Consider the following 17650-nt stretch of genomic DNA (forward strand, 5'->3'; position numbering starts at 1 on the left):
ACGACCATGAGGGTCAACAATAGCCCTCTGAGTGCGCCACTGCTGCCCCTTCCATATCAGAATCGCTACCCCCCTGGCATAGCGCGAATAGACGGAGCCATGACATTCCCCAATCCACCCTGCTTTCAAGGTGTGTCTCCTGCAGCATGCATATATCTATATTCTGCTGCTTAATATACGCAGACATAAGCCGCACCTTACGCCTGTCATTCAAGCCTCGCACATTCCAAGTGAGGCAGCAGATCAATGTCACCCCCTCCTGTGTCATTGCCTCACTTCTCCAAAAACATAGTTGAGCACTGCCACTCTCCCAGACCGACCAGCCTCGCTCAAAGAAAACAGTAAAGAGGAAGCAGAAGAACATATAACAACAGACCCAAGTAAGACCCCACCACCCACGCAGACCCCCCAAACGGGTCAAAGCAGATATCCACCCCTTAATAACCACATATGCCCAACCAAGCATAGTAACAGGACTCATCCAAAGGGCGAGTAGCTAGCCACCTATCCCATCATCCTAACCAGGACAGGGCCCAAATGAAGGAACAGCGTCAGGACAGCAAATAATACAACAACAAGACACATACGGCAAATTCAGATGGCAAGATAGTCAGGCTGCAATCTGGTTATTCAAACGTTATCGCTCAGGGACTCGCGCTCCGCAGCATGTTCACTTGGGGGCACTGCTGCAGACTTCCGAGGAAGAGTCTTGGCAAATTTGGCCGCCAACTGCAGATCCGTGAAGAAATGGAATTTCCCTCCATGGTGCACTTTCAGTTTTGCTGGGTAGATAAGGGAAAACCTGGCATTTGTTTGGCCAAGAATGCCCTGCGCACAGCCTGCACGCTAGGAGTATAGTCCGGGAAGAAACTCAGTTCAGTGTTCTTATATATCACCGGTCGGCGCTCTCTAGCCAGTCGCAGAACCGCATCCCTATCACTATATCAGGAGCCGAATAGTTATGGGGCGAAGAGGGGTCCCAGGAGGAGGCTGGGGTCCCAGCGACCGATGCGCTTTCTCCACCACTAACAGGCGAGACAGCTAACCGGGGAAAAGTTCAGAGAGTATTCCTTCCACAAAATCCTCCATTCTGCCCATATCCGTGGACTTCGGGAGGCCGACCAGTCTAATATTGTTGCGGCGCGAGCGAGCCTCTAAATCTTCATTTTTAGCACATATGACTTCCAGCACTCTCTCCATACGTAGCAATTGTTCTCGCTCACTCTGCCGCATATCCTCCAGTCCAGAAGTACGCGCCTCTAGTTGGTCAATACGAGATTCGTGATCATCCACCCAGGCCCTGATACTGTCCAGCTGCTCCGTTAAATGGTCAAGCTTCCCGTCAGTTCCTGCCAGGCTGTTCTTCAGATCTAGGAACATAGCTTTGACCGTCTGGGGACCCCTCCCCTACCGCCAGCTCCTCAGACTGAGTAGTAAGTGCTCCCCCTTTCTTCCGACCTCCATCAAAGGAGATCTTCGCTTGTCTCTGTTCCGCTTTGCCCATCATGCAATTGGCAGCCCTCAGCCAAACTGTTCACCGCCAGTGCAGTCAGAAAAACAGTCGACGTAGACTGGTCTCACAGTCCATGCCCAAAAGCACCGCAGGGCACCCCTCACTAGCCAATCCTTCCCAGCCCCAGTCCTCACTCCTCCGGCCTCCAATCTCGATCCACCTCCAGGCCAGGCCCACCACTCCAAACGTAAGAAACCCGGGTCCAGCAAAGCCGCATGTTGTCCACAGCTTCACGTCCAATGCAGGCAGTCCACTCTTCCTACCAGCTGTCAGCCGGCCTCGTCCCAATCCAGCCGGTCCTGTCGCCTATTCCAGGTCCCCCACCTCCCTTCCTCGCCAGGGACGTCAGCCTTGGCCCCCAATGCAGTCAGCAGCCCCCAGCGTGGGCCATCCAGTCCGGGGGACCCAGGAACGCGATCACAGCAGGGAGCCGCCACACCTCCGGGGGCCCTTCAGCAGCCGGCCCCACCACCAGGCCCCCGGGCCCAACAGCCTCCAGTGGCCCGGCTCCACAGGCCGGCAGCCCGACAATCCACACCGCGACCAGCCCACTCCAGGGCGCAGGGCCGAAGTCGCGGCAGTCACAGGGAACCGGGGAGCTATAGTCCGACCCGATCGGCCCCCGGCAGCACCCCACACTCCAACAAGCGTCACCAAGCGGCCGCCGCTCAAAGCACGGCTCAGCTGCTCAGCGCCACCATAGGGCCCACAGGGCAAATGCTCCCCGAAGGCCGGCCCCGCAGGGCTGCAGCACCCGCAAAGCCGCGCAGCACCCGCAGAGCCGCGCAGCACCCAGCCTCACCACAGGAGCCCAGCAGTTTTCCACAGGAGCCGTGGGGGGACCGCGGTCCGGCCTGACCGCTGATCGGGCCTCCCACTAAACCCCTCTCACCTGGCAGGCGGCGCTGCCGCAAGCGACGCCACCCTCCGCCCTCCTCAGTCCAGCGCAGGTCGAAGGTCCACGACGCGCGTCCGTGCAACCAGGCCCTCTGTCTCCGCCGCCCGGTCCCACCAATCCGCTGCTGCAACCGGCTTGCCGCCAGAGCGCCACCGTTGCGAGGTGCCGCCCCGCTAGGAATCTTCAAAAAAGGCCCGTCCTGACCGGAGAAATGTAAAGGAAGGGCCCCGGCCCCAGCAGAGCCTCACGATGTGCTGACCATCTTGCTGGCTGGCTAGCTCTGCCCCCACTGTTCTCAAACTTAAATCCATTGTTATTATGCTGCCTATTGGGTCTCCACTGATCTTGTGCTTATTCTGGATATTACACTATGTAGAGTTCAATGTGCTGCATTGGAATGAAATGTATGCACCTCTTTAAACATGTAATGAGGCAGATATTCGATCATCACTAAATCTCACTATTTTCCCCCATTATAAAGAGCATTCAAGTGAAAGACCTAGTCCTCCAGGCCAGAAATCTTCATCTTTAGTCAGAATAGTTTTTTAAAACCATCAGTCAATGTTAACCTGCAGTCAGCGTTACCCGGCAAATGATGTCTTTCTGTTTACAAGTGTACTTCATCATCAGATAGAGATAATGCCATGATTTGCAGTCAGTTGCAGAACACTTAAGCCTTTGCTACATACAACTCATTGATATATTAACTGAGTAATAAAAAGTAATAATATGCTGAAATTACATGCATTCAAATTCCAGAGGGCTGTAAGTGTGGATACATATGTAAATCTGAAACCTGTAAACTGAAGCACAGCAATGCTTAAATTAGACTGCAGAATTCAAAAGTTATTACGTGTGTGACATTCCTGCTCATAGCTAACTAAATGAATCAGATTCAGTTATCTGCTGTTCTCAAATGTAAAATTCATTCTATCTTGGAATTGCCATTCTGTAATCTGTTCTTGGATTTCTGCCATATAGGATATAAGAAAGTTCTTTGGAGTTGTTACAAGTGGAAAGAAGCCTGCTAGTGAACTTGAAAAGAAAGAGAAAATAAAAAGTGGTGATGGCCCATCCATAAAAAAGAAAAAGGACAAGGTCAGTTACTTTTCTATCAAATGTTTACCTTTGAAAGACTTAGTATATCACATTCCTGATTCAGACAGTATTCAGTGCATGCCACATATAAATGTTCCTCTGATTGTATTCATAGTTGCATTTTTAATTATGAACTCATTGCCATTGAGCATATATATAATCTATGAAAGAAATTGTGCCTGAATTAATGGATGAGTTAATGAATGGTAACATAAATATTTACTCAGCCCGAAATATGCCTGCGGATTTAATGGCCATTTTACACTAGTTCTATTTTGAAAATCTTGAAGAGAATGAGAGGACACACTTCAAAACAAATTAACCTTTTGACCCTAGCAGGTTTATTTCGGTTTTTATTCACAACCTGTTTATACCATGACACCCTAGCAACTGCTTCCTAGTTTGGTTATAAAACATTTACATTTTTAATTCTGGGTATAAGTTCCTCGTAATACAAGCATGTGGAATGTAATAGATCTCGTATTTGCTGATTGGCATTGTAAATTCATAACTAGATTTTTCTTGCCACATAAATTGATCCACCCTCCCTCATAATTTTGTCTTTTTCTGCCACATAATTCAAGTGGCCCTGCATATAACTAAAGCACTTCTATTTACCTTCTACCTCTATATGCAGCCCAAAACGAAAATGTTGCTATTTCGCATCTTAATTTAAATCTGCCATGCTAATTCCAGATAGAATACCACTTTCATCACCCTACCATCAGATTTGCTGGCTGGCTAACATAATTCCAAAAAAAAGACACAAGACAGCCATGGAGGAATAATGAGAGAAATAAAATAGAAGTGTCACCCAAAAATATCAAGAGTGATCAAACAGTCATAGTGTAAAAAGGATGTTAAGTTGGCCATGGTCATCATTGCAATAAGGAGAGATTAATAAAACATATACAATTGTCATGTAAACCCAATAAAAAACTTTATCAGAAATAAACTTGTGTCATTAGACTGCAATGCTCCGAATAGCCCCTAGAGGATACCACAATGAAAATAGCATTTGTAAGAATCATGGTCATGTAACCATATAGTTAGCCCCTAGAGGGCATAATCACATGAAAAGAAGATGTCAGAAAGTAGTGCACTGTAACCATAAATTTAGCCCCTAGAGAGCATAGTGCGTTACACATTTTTTGTGCTAGCAGGCCTACTGCAATCAAATTGCAAGCAAGGCCTTTAAAACACACATACTCCCAGCTGTAAAACAAAAGTTACAACCATGAGAGCGTACAAAAAGACACTGAATGGTGGTGGGAGGGGTTATAATTTTGGGGGCCCAGAGATGATGTAGACAGAGCATGTCGTGTTGAATGTTTTGAAAGTGGTCCCATTGTCCTAGGACCACCACATGCTGAGTTTTATGCAAAAATGTTTTGTAAAAGTAATGCCCTGCAAAGCATTATGGGACAAGTTTCTGTGCTGTGAACATTGTACAATGTTGATATGATAACTGTAATGCTTAGAACAGCCCCTAGAGGACACCACAATGAAAATATCATTTGTAAGAAACAGCCATGTAACCATATAGTTAGCCCCTAGCCACATGAAAAGAAAATGGCAGAAAGTAATGCAATGTAACCATATATTTAGCCTGTAGAGGTTGTAGTGCATTACAAATTTATTGAGCTAACAGGCCTACTGTGATGATATTACAAACAAGGCCTTTAAAACGCAAACTACTCTCAGCTGTAAAACAAGTTCCAGCCATGAGAGAGCTTAAACAGACACTAACTGGTGGGAGAGTTTATTATTTTGGGGTACCCACTCACCCAGTGTGGGGACCCAGAGGTGATGTAGACAGCACGTTGCCGTGAACGTTTTGGTGGTGGGCCAGTTGTCCTAGGGCTACCACAAACTGCGTTATGAGCAAAAATGTTTTCTAAAAGTAATGGCCTGTAAAGCATTACGGGGCGAGTTTCCTGAGTGCAGTGAATGTTGTAGTATTTTTTTACGAACCTTTACTTTTTTTAAATTTTAAATTGCACAAAAGATATATAAACATTTTCTTATAACTCTTTAAGTTACCATGTTTTCCTCTCCCACAGTCAGAATAGTAATAGAGTGTGCCAACGTGTCTCAAAGTATGGAATGTGACAAGCATGATTGTCTTTTTGGTGTGTAAGAATGACTTGCGTATCAACAAACATCTACAACCACTATACCATGTGGACTACATCAGGGGTCAATCTAGACCATCACCAATAACCACACATCTTATGGAACTTTCTAGTTCATCTTCTGCTGGTGTATGTCACCCTCCCTGCAGCTATGCCGTAGTCCATATTAGTGCACTATGTCTGTAATGTAGGGGATAAGGAGTAGCCCCATTTTTAGGTTTCACCTGAGATAGCGCATGCTGTGTTGGAAAAACCTTTTGTAAATAAAAAAGCTCATAATGCCCTCCCATTACTTATCAATACTTACTATTGGTTGGCACTGACGCTGTTCTAGTTTCCTTGCTTCCTATTAGTCAGGGCCTCCTTCTTCACCCTGGTACTTCGATTATTTGTCCTTGCTGTGGAGCACGGGCCAAGTACAGCTTCCTGTCTGCAGCCAGTGTCTTTCCACTGGCCGCACACTGTTTCAGGTACTAGTTTTAAATTTTTTATTTTAAATATACCTTTTGTCTTGAACTCTATAGGAGTGCGTGTGTCTGCAGTCCCTCCTTTCTCCCACCATCTGTGCTCTTGCCCCTTTCTCTCGCTGTCTGTTATGTTCCTGCTCCCTCCCTCATCCCCCACACCTACCTCGTGTTGCTTGTCCCATGCCCTTCTATCGCTGTCCGTCATGTTGCTGCTTTCCCCCTCACCTCCCAAGTGTTGCTTGCCTTCCTCCCGATGACCATGGTGTTGCTGCTCTCCCATATCTTCCTCATGTTGCTTGCCCCTACCCGTTATGTTGAAGCCCTCACGACCACAGTTTTCCCTGCCCCTTCTAACCCTCCCATCCATCACCAAAAACATTAACCAAAGCCAAATAGCTCTGGTGAGAGCCATTTGGTTATCTCCATGTGTTTTTAGACTTTGTGCACAGCAGTGCAACACAGCTTAAATTAAAAAGAGCTGGCTTCATCATAGGATGTGCAACATGTCTAAAAAAAAAACATTGACAAAGCCAGAAGATCTTGGAAAAGCACAACCTATTGGCTTTGCCAATGCTTGCATACGAAGTCTCCCTTTGGACAACAAGCTGTATAGAGGAGCAGACTGTGATGCCTCAGCAGGTCTAGTTCAATGCATATCTACAACTGTTCTGCCTTGCCCACTAAATCTGTTATTCTGCTGAGGGGTTTTATGACCTTTTCCCAGAACATCAGTGCATAGGGGTATTTCCAAACTGTATGTCAGAGGGAACCCTCCTGACTAATCTCCCCCTCCAACCCCCCAAAGACATGTCGCTGTGTACACCTTATTATAGTTCTTTTAACTTTCAATTTTACCAATCTCAAACTTCCCTCTGATTTATCCATGCCTGCTTCCATTCCAAGCGCTCCGTTAGATGTTGGTCTTTCTCCTACCTCACTCCCAGGTAGCTCATGATGTCAGCTGAACTATTTAGCATAGTTTTATAGAATGGCAAGACTGCCTTATTTCTTCAAAGGTCTGACAGCATCCGATTTTCACTTGGGGAACAGAACAGTATGGTAAATTTGGCAGGAAATACACCCTAATTAAGATTATTGAACTGCGATAACCACTGGATATGAAGTAAAATCTAAATGACTGACTTCATGAATAATCCAAAAGGAAGTATTGAATTACAGTGCATAGGTATTGTGGTCTCTGGATGCCTGGATTCTCATTGCCTGCCACTTTATACTGCAAAAAGACTCATCTTGAGAATTCAAAAACCAGCCATTCACCCAAAGCAACTGATAAGCCCTGTGGCATGTCTGAAAATGGGAAAGTAATATCCCACCTTCATATCCAGTGATATCCTGACCATGCTTCATTTAAAATCTGTGTCCTGTATGGTAATAATGTTAAACTGTGTTGCTTTTCCCCATAAGGATAATGAGTTACCCTCAATGAAGAGCATTGTTCTGAAATCGTGTCAACAATTCAGCCTAGTTGTGATCATAGAAATCATTTGTTCTCAAACTCCCGGTATCTGAAATCTCATTCTGCTATTAGATCGGGACATCTTTCACAGAGAGTGTTTGAGCTGAGATTTTTGCAGCAAGTCTACCTGCAAGGTCTGTAGTAATCACCCCAAATTAAAGTTGTTACTCTCTACTTTAAACTAGTGTGAGTGTTATTTTGCACCCTACCACAGTCCAGCTGGTTGAATTGTGTGCTGGTATGCCAGGTAGTGCTTGCATTCCGTCCCCTCTTTTGCGATTCGCTCTTTGTTGAGCTGACGCTCTCTAGGGTACACCTGAGCTCTGGGGTGGTACAGAAACACGAGAAGACTGTGAGAAGCATTGCCAGCACCTTGAAAATGAACTTGTTAAGAACAAATAACCTGAAGCACGTGTCTAGAGATACAGCTCACACATTCGAATGTGATCTCATATGTGATAATGAAAAAAAAGGGGGGGCTCTGCAAAATCAAATATTAGCATTGGAGCAATTTAAACAGGTTTATGGTCAAGAGTATTATTTAGGTCAAGTAGATTATTCAAGTCGCTAGACCATAACATGCTTGTGATTTATTTTTTATTTTTTATTTTTTTTGAGGTCTGAAAATGCTTTCTAGCTTCCTAGTGAATTGTTTATTTTTTATAAACAAGCAGTTACAGTGCTATTGAATGCTGTTGTCTGGGATCTTTTGTAGTCCCATGCTAAAACGAGTTATTGATATCCACAGATTTATAATCTCTCAGAGAGAATTGAGGTCCTATTTCGTAATGTTTCTTATATATTGGAAAGATATGAGTTGTAGTGATTGGTGGTGCCAAATGGCAAGATGTGTTTGATTGCAGATCAGCATCAGCAGTTATGAAGAAAATCAGCATAGGAATTAATAAAAGGGACGTGCCTTGGGCACTGTACTGCACTCTGCCAACTTCTGGCTAAGTTTACACTACATAAATGCCACAGAGATACAGAGAAGCAGCAGAAATTATGTGGACGTGCAGCATTTTCCACTGCCTTGCTTCCTCACGTCCTCCCCGATCAGACGCAGTCTTTGCTATTTTCACCACTGCCTTATCGTCCCCTCCATTTTTTTTTTAACAGGGCATGAGGGTCTGTCCGCCACACAGCAGTAGTTGTCCTTCACTTCAAGTAGCTTGGAGGGGGAAATAATACATTAAAAGCCCTTCTCCCAATCTATACTGGGGTTTCAGTGCCTCCTTCTTTAGTATTCTTATATGGGGCTGCCATTTCCTGCTTCTTCCTTTCAATTAGTTTTCCCCTCCACAGTTGGGCCCTCTAGGAGACTAGGCCCCCATAACTCTTTGTCCACATAAGCTGACCACACCAATTTGCGTCCTTTTTTTCCAACACCCTGGGGATGCTAAAGGTACCTAGGGTTTGTGAATTCCCCTGAAGGGGACCGAGAAATTAGCCAAAATGCAGCTAAATTTTGTTTTTTTTAGGCAAAATGGGGAAAAAGTGTTGCAGAAGAAAGCATCTGTTTCCCCCCCCCCCCCTGCAAATGGCATCAACAAAGGGTTTGTGGTACTACAATCACCTTCCTCGCAGCTTTCAGCAACAGGCAGACTAGAATCAGAAAAACACATTTTTCAACACAGTTTTGGCATTTTACTGGGACATACCCAGTTTTTCCTATTTTTTTTTGTGCTTTCAACCTCCTTCCAGTTCGTGACAGAAATGGGTGTGAAACCAGTGGTGGATCCCGGAAAGCTATACATTTTTGAAGCGTACACACAATTCTGAATTCAGCAAGGGACCATTTGTGTAGATCCTTCATGGTTTTCCTATAGAAAGTAACAGTTGAAATAAAAACAAATATTGAGTTGAAAGAAATAGCCATTTCTACCTATGTTTTTATCTGAAACTTTTTCCAGCTAGGGCAGATTTTTTAAAGCAATATACCGTTACACCTGCTGGACCCTTCTGACTGCGGGGATATATAGGGCTTTTAGGTTCACCAAGAATCCAAAGTACCCAGAAACAATAAATGAGCTGCACCCTGCAATGGGATTTTATTGTGTACCAGGTATAGAGCAATTCATTTGGTAAATTATAAAGAGTGGTGAAAAATGGGCATCAAGGAAACCTATGTATTTCTGAAATGAGCTCAAGATTTGGAATTTAGAAGCAGTGGTTATTTGCACATCTCTGAATTTGTTGTTACCATACTATCATGTTGTCGTAGACTCCCTGGATTTTGGGCGGCAACACCACTGAGCGTGGGGGACTGAGTCTGATCCCACACCAGGTGACAGTGGTTGGCATAACCCTTCCAGCTAGCTAGCAGTACCTCCCCAGTACCAAAGGTAAGAGTGATTTGTGGCAGCGTATCGCATGACAATCAGACACCTTGGGGAATTCGTGGTGGAACAGATTGTACCCCTTTCTCACAGTTATACAAGTCTCATACTTGCAAAGAAAAAACAGAGCAGGATCTTGGTTTAATAGGTTTTTATTGAAGCAACTGCGATCTATGTAAAAAGGCATGAATTGCAATTATGAGGATGATAAAACACAGCGTTATTACAGCAGTGACCATGAAACACAAGAAGAGTCCCATCATATTGTCACATTAGCATGTCTAACATCCCTACCTACACCACTAAGTTTCTATTTGAGAACACGTAGCAGTGGTAGCCCCAATCCACCCTTCTGGCCCCAGGTAGGAAGCCCAACCCCCATACCTGTGTTCAGAGGTGAAGAAGAGGTTTGTTAGTCTGCTGGGAGTCCTCCCACATAGATGAAGTGGAACCAAAGGGTTTCAGCAGAAACTGCGATGATGTGTAGCAGGAGATGGCAAGCTGGCTGGAATGTCCCCTCTAAGATGGTGTGGGCAGTATGATGTTTTATAATAACATATCTGTTATTCTAAGAACTGCCCTGACGTGACAACACATATTTTTCTATGTAGGGTAGACAATGTACTCTTTGGACCGGCAGTACCTGGTAAATATTTGTACAGCCTTGGATTGAGCAGAGGATGAAAATGTCATGCAAAGACATAAATACAAAATTCTGTGTGGAAGGGAAGCTGGTAAAAGAATGAAAAACATCGCCACCAAAATGAAGCTTTTCTAAAATAATAAAAGGAATAAAAGCGAAATGTAACTTGGTGAGAGGGTACAGGCATCAGGCCCAGGGCTAAATAATGTGCCTGTGTAAATGCTAAAATAACCTCACAACACCTTCCCCATTGTCGGTTCAAAGGTGCGAAGGTCTGTTATAAAACCTAATTCCAAAATCACCTTTCCTACATTAATCACTAGAAGCAAGGTAAACATCTAGAATGAGATAAAATTTACTTATCGCCCAGCAAAACAGACCAAATCTGACCCAAAATAAAAATGCTCAATTTAGAATTTCCAAAACTCGAACATCAGTTAAGGCCATATGTCAGAAAATCAACAATAATAATGATCTTGTAAAAAAATTGCCAATATCATCAATTGTTATGGACTCCGGGAAATACCCCACTTCGGCAGATGGTAAAGTAAACAGTTCCTTGACAAGGAAAGGAAAGGAGCACTCATGTTCCATTGTCTCAGCCATAGCTCTGGCTGAGGCAGCAGTTTCCCACGCAGTGCCAGATGTTATAGCACCAAGAGCCACTTGATCCACAAAGGGCGGGTCATAGGAAGCTTCCTGTAGCAATCACAATCTCAATGTGCATGTCTGGTAATAAACCCTCATTGAGCGCACCGGGAGGCCAGCGTCTAAATAATGTGTGCGCTGCAGGATAAGACATACTTCTGGTGCATGAGCCATTGGCCACCAATTAACGCCAAAGTAACGGGGAAATCTCCCAAAGACACTCTAAAAAATAGAGTGTATGGCTGAAGGTATGCCAAATATAGAGGAGAAGCTACTGACAAAATCAGAACCAGGAGCCTTAAAGAAGTGTAGAAATCCAGCGGTGTTAGACTTGTTAAAAATGCGACCTATGAGTACACAAAAATATTTTGGAAAGTTTGTTTTTAAAAGGGATCGTATCTCTGTGGGTGACCTCGCCACTTGGAGAGCATAGGTCTCGCAGGCACATGCTTTTGAACAAAAGAGCCTTTAGTCTGCTCAGCTTGCAAAATTTACATTTGAAGTAGCAATAAGAGGCCAAATTCCTGCTACCTTTATCTCTTGCTTGGGGAAAAAGCAAATTTCCGCAACATGTATCAATTTGGGAGACCGAAACTACAGAGGCAACTCGGCTTGCACACCACAACAGTTGGTTTCATTCAGCATCACATAAATCCCATTGAAGGGCACATGGAACGCCAGACGAATTAAAGGGCCAGCGACCCCCCTTCAGATAACAAGATAAATTTGAAGCTGAAGCATTACATGCTCTGTGCAAGGACAGCTATTTACAAATCATTGAAAAACCTACAGAAGTCTCACATTTGCTTCTGCTAAGAAAGACCTCCTTCAAGCCATTGAAACATTTGTACTTAAAGGGTAGCTCCCAGACCTCATGGATATAACTATCTCCTATCTTTTCAAACTGCCAACAGGAATGTGCTTCAAACACAAGGTAAATTGAAGTGTTGAAATGGGCAGATTAATAGCCCTGTGTATTAACCAAACCGCAGATTTGCCATTTTTTGTTGCGTCAGATTAAGCGCGGCACACAGTTCCCTGTAGCTGACGTGTTGCCAGGGCACTCAACTACTTTTCAGAACTTGTAACGTCCAACCTAACCGCATAATGGACCGAAGCTGACTCTGTCCGTGTTGTAAAAATGAAATGTAGTTTTGTATGTTGTCAATTGCAGATGAAACCATATTATGTACAGTGTAATTGCAGTTGGATAAAGTGGTCATATCATTTTCTACAACGGCTAGAGTTTACTGTAGGTTTACCTGATCTATGAGCCTCAACTGGGCGGCGCCTTCTTTTTGTGAAAGTTTCCATATTTCGTTATATATTGCATATAAGAAGTCCTTTGTGCATGGCTTTCTAGGACCTAACAAAAAATCTTGTAAGTCTGTGTTTTCTGATAGGTGACTAGGTGTTCTTTAATGGCTGTTAATGTGTAAGATTTCAACCATTGTTGACATAATTTGCCCATGCTATATGTGGCGACAATACCGCAGTCTTGTGATGATATGTAACAAGGGTCAGGTCAGCTCGCTCTAAAACCCCCTGTGGAGTTTACAAAACGCACATGCCAACCATTTGTGTCTACTGGCCACAATAGCCACCCGTTTGGACCTGAAAGTGTCAAATTAAATGTTCTACTTCGGACCCACCCGTCGAGCTGTCATTCAGTGACATTTAAAATCTTTTGCTATTTGTTAAATATAGATTGTGACATAATACTGGGCGCATTCAGTTCCCTAATTTTTGCTAAGCTTAAACAACTTGTCTTGTATAGTTTCATTTAAGAATATAATTTGCAACGGAGAAGGCATGCTCTAAACAAAACTTTCCATCCCAGTGTTTGCCAATTGTAGTTCCCCACATACTCTTTAAGTCCTTCGACCTCAACCTATACTCATAGCCGTCAAAGGCCAACTGAGAAACAAAGGAATCAGAATAGATTAATTTGGTATCTGTTAACAAGACATTAAAAAATTTCATAGGAGGCAGCTTAAAATACTGAAACTCCGCATTCATCATTCCCAGATAAATATGCAAACTGTTCTGTTCCCATTGTGTCTAACTGTAGACATTTCTCAGGGTGCTAGCTTAATGTATATAATGGTGTCCGTAATAATGGTAACAGAACATTTCCCCATAAGACCTGCCACCTATAGCGTTTTTTCAGTAATGTAATTATAGCCCCACACCTGCATGGGCAGAAACAACCCCTCCACGCGCTGCTTTTATTAGATATAATCTTTGGTCTTGGTTGGGAATTTCACGATCACCCACCCCTGGTATTGTTAGAAATGCAACATTTTGGGCACTTAAATGGTAGGAATATTTGGCGGTATACACGTTTGGCACGGGCTTGCTGTCAGTCACATTCAACCTCATCTTGGAACGAGTAATCACAGCAATAGAAGCCATGGCTACTGCTGACTGTGCTGCCTCATCAGCCAACGTGTTTCCTGCAATTTGTATTTCTGCATGTTGATGGCTCATCGTATGTAGTACATGGGTATTTGGTAGCATCTGCTACCTTCCCCCACAGGAGTCTGTGTTTGATGGTGTTCCCTTTTGAATCTCTGAACCCATTCTGGCTCCAGTAGTGCAGATATTCATTAAAGGACTGGACACAATAATATGAATCGCGCACAATCCGTGTTAGGAGGTCTGTATCAGTGTGTTATAGTGCCTTAATCTCTGCCAGTTGTGCAGTGTAGTCCCCTAAGGTCTGTGTGTGTTTTTTGGGGATGGACCTTGCAATCCCTCATAAATCCATTCACAGCTGCGAAAGCGACGGAGTATTGTTGCTTATTGCCTACTGCTGGCTGGGCTTAACCATCAGTGGAAATACTAATTTGATATTGATTAAGAGGCAAAATGTTAGTAGGTGTTGGGTATTCAAGGTCATATTGAAGGAACTCTTGTGTCTGAAGTTTTGGATCCGAAACCTAATCAACATCGGTGGCAGTCAGAGAGGTGGCCCATTGAATCCAATGTGAATGTAATGCTTTTGCGTTCGGAACGTCATGACAACAATTTGTTTCCCCTGAGTTCTCTCTTTTATGACATTTATCTGAACAGCAGTCAGTTTTCTCAGGGGTGAACAAAGCATTGTTCAGCTGTTGAATACAAATGTGATTTGTATGTTATAGGGACGGTATTACCTTAATTGACTGTTACATAGGTGAACTCAATGGCATCAGCAATTACTCTGATGACCAAGTTTGTTTTGTTATTATGTGTGTGTAAGTGTTTTGCTTCAAGTATGTCCTCTTGTAAGGCTCTAAAAATGCATGTGTGTTCAACCGTCCAATAATTAACTTGAAAAATCTGGACTTATCAAGTCATAAAGTGGCTTTATGCGTTGTGCATTATCTGGAGTGTATGTTCTGCCAAATTGAAAAAAGCCCAATAATGATTGCAGCTTTTTGATTGTGTTTGGTGGTTGTAATTGTGCACACTTTTCTAGAAAGTGGGACGGCAGGCTCTTTCGTTCATCTGATAACTGACAAAAACATGACAAAGAGAAAGGCAATTTTTGTTTTCTTGAAATTAAATTTCTAGCCTATTTCAGTGAAATCCAGCACAATGCGGTCCACCAGTCTTAGGTATTTGACCAGGTTGTCATCTGTTAGGTAGATGTCATCTACATAGGGCAATGCCTTAGGGCAGTGCTTAATTTGTAAATAAAAAGGTGCCGGTGCCCAAGGTCCTCCTCTTAAACACTCGGCTGCTGTAATTAAATGTGTGAACATGGAATACTGAGGCAGCGTAATCCTAAAATCATCTCTGGCCTCTTTAATCCATATAAGGACACTCTCTGCCCCTTCAGCTTACTCTAGCAGCTTTCTACTTTCTCCCTTTTTTTGACGCTTTTTCGTTTTTATCTTCATTCGTCTTTCCCATATGTGTGTTTTGCTCACAACAAATGCTTGAGGCAGAAGAATAATAAGCCCCGGCCCTCAAAAATAAGTGCCGGTGCTCCGCATCGGAAACAACAAGCACAAATTAGTCACTGCCTTAGGGTCAATGTCATGTAGTATGGATGTTACACGTGCTGAGAACAGTCCAGGACTGTTCTTGTGCTCTTGTGGGAGTGAACAAAATTTCCTTTGAGCATAATGCACTGAAGGCAGCCAAATCCCTGCTTCCAGGTGCTGTAATTTGGCAGAAAAAAAGTTGCAAATATCCAATGTCATTTTCTGTTTTTTTGCACACTAAATTGTTGATGAGTGCTATGCTATGTGCATTTTGTATAGCAAATGTGTGTGTGTGACTGTTTATATGTCTTAGTCTAAGACTATTCTATATGAATGGTCCGGCTTAGCTACGGTGGAACAAAGGGTTGTTCATTGGTGATATGCATTGTTCTATTGCACCCTGGTGCTCTTGTTGTGTGAGTATTTCTCCACTGGTGCTTTATCCTTATTTTTAATGCGGTATTGTGGAAGTGGTGTCGAGCTTAGTGATATTATGTGGTAGGGTGAGTCTTTATCCCATCCTTCATGGTTAAGATACAGAGCCAGGGCTTGTGCCAATGCACAGTCTACTGCATAAACCTGTCTTAATTCTTCAGGATGAGTAAAATGGCATAATGACACCTTCCCCCTACTGGGAGTTTACAGACAAATTCTGGTGGCCATCCTTTTTCTGCCAATAGGATGTCATAAAATAATGTTAGTTTTCCCAGAATATAACTTTAATTGTGCACTCTGTCTCCCCCAATTTGTATTTTCACTTTGTATACCCTCTCCAGGTGGTGAGACTCGCATGTCCGTGGTTTTTGACTTTCAAAAAAGTTGCGGTAACCTCCAGAAGCTCTTCAAGATTTCGGCAAACTATTGTGACCTCTCCTGTCTAGCAGAGTCAGTGCCCACGTCGTGTTCTTCAGTAAAGTTCTCACTGTGTTTGACAGTTCTACCTGAAATTGCTGCCACTTTTTTCTTTTTAAATTGTGCTTTCTGTTGTGTAGGTTTCTCTTCCTTTTTTATGAAAGGTTCAGATGAGCATTAAGAATCTTTTCTTGGTTTCACGTACTTGTTTCTTTGTTTGGAATGCCCGCCTCTCTCACTGCGTTTATTCGGTGGGTCCTGAAAGGAATGAGATTGGCATGTATCAATATATTGGTATCTATCAGGAGTTTTTAAACTATTTCTGTTTCTCAAATTGTAGCGTTTCTCAGAGGTCTCTGAGCGTGGAGATTCCCCTCTTTGTTCTGTATTATCTTTATTTTATTTCTGTTTATCCCAACATTTTTTAGAAACCTCTGCTTCTTGCTTGGTACAATTCTTATCGGATTTACCTTGTAGTTGTGGTTTACTTTTTCTGGCCCCCAACTATCCTGACCTATACTAGAATAGGTCTCGGCGATAATCTTTGTCAGCTCGCGCTCCTGATACTTTACAGGAACATCCCGAAGCATCTGACATACTGCCAATGCTACTGCTTCCCCTTTAAGGTTACTTAATATGATCGAGGATACAGTGTGAACATTGCCTATTAATTGCATCCCCAGATCTAGGGCAGCACAGTATTCTTCCTGAATTTGTCTTCATGCCTCCGGAAGATTCGCAAGTGTTGGTGTACTGTGTGCTGTAGGGTAGAGTGCAGCATCACGGCACCCCAAGAGGTGCAGTTGTCCACTGAGGAAAACTTCCCAAATGGCAAGAACATTGTGAGATTTCTATGATTATTTTGTGGTCCCGTATGGGAAAGCACTGCTTTCAAGGTGCTATTTTTTTGTACTAACCAAAATGAAATCTCTTCACGTTTGGTCGGTATTTCACCCATGATTGAATGCACAATAGCAGGGTTGTTTCCTGCTGTGGCCACATGTGGTTGCTCTGGAGCAGCCCTTGCTGGGGCGGTGTTTGAAGTCTGCTTTACGAATTGTATTAATTGTCTATATATTTCTACTAAATCAGTGTATAGGCAGCGTATGTCTGCCACTGCCATTATACCTATATTAGGGTGTGGTGTATAGGTAGCCAAATCTGGCCATATGGGTTTGTCATTACTTAAAGGACCTAGTCTAACATTCTGTAGAACTTGTGCTAGGGTGCCATCAAGCCAATTTTACTGTACTAGATAAGATAGTGGTATTTTGAAATACCACAAGGTCTATTTTGTGCGGGTGCATTTACTGGAGTGTAATGATGAAATGTATGTGTTCCCATCTGCACCTGGAAAGGTGACCTAAGAGCAGGGGTGTGGAATTTAATAAAATATCTACCTGTCCATAGGACATGTTCCTTAATAAATCTACTTGTCCTGTAAAACAATCTACTTGACCCTTTTGGTGCAGAGTAGAGCGGCAACAAATTAAGGCCGCAATTTGTGTATATATATATATGAGCTCTGGTATTATTCTCTCTTATTATGCCAGGGCTAATACTATAGTAGGTCTTGAATACTAGCAGTTTGCTTATTTGCCACCTT

General features: G+C 43.4%; 1 protein-coding gene across 1 annotated transcript in view; it reads left to right on the forward strand.

Moving 5' to 3' along the window:
• The window catches only part of RFC1 (replication factor C subunit 1), a 622078-nt gene that overhangs the window by 14035 nt on the left and 590393 nt on the right, over positions 1-17650 (forward strand). The window contains exon 2 of the mRNA XM_069202064.1: positions 3393-3509. Within this exon, the coding sequence (XP_069058165.1) occupies positions 3393-3509 (117 nt within the window). The remainder of the gene's footprint in view (positions 1-3392; positions 3510-17650) is intronic.

The sequence above is a fragment of the Pleurodeles waltl genome, chromosome 1_2, assembly GCF_031143425.1.
Source record: "Pleurodeles waltl isolate 20211129_DDA chromosome 1_2, aPleWal1.hap1.20221129, whole genome shotgun sequence".
NCBI classification, from domain to species: domain Eukaryota; kingdom Metazoa; phylum Chordata; class Amphibia; order Caudata; family Salamandridae; genus Pleurodeles; species Pleurodeles waltl.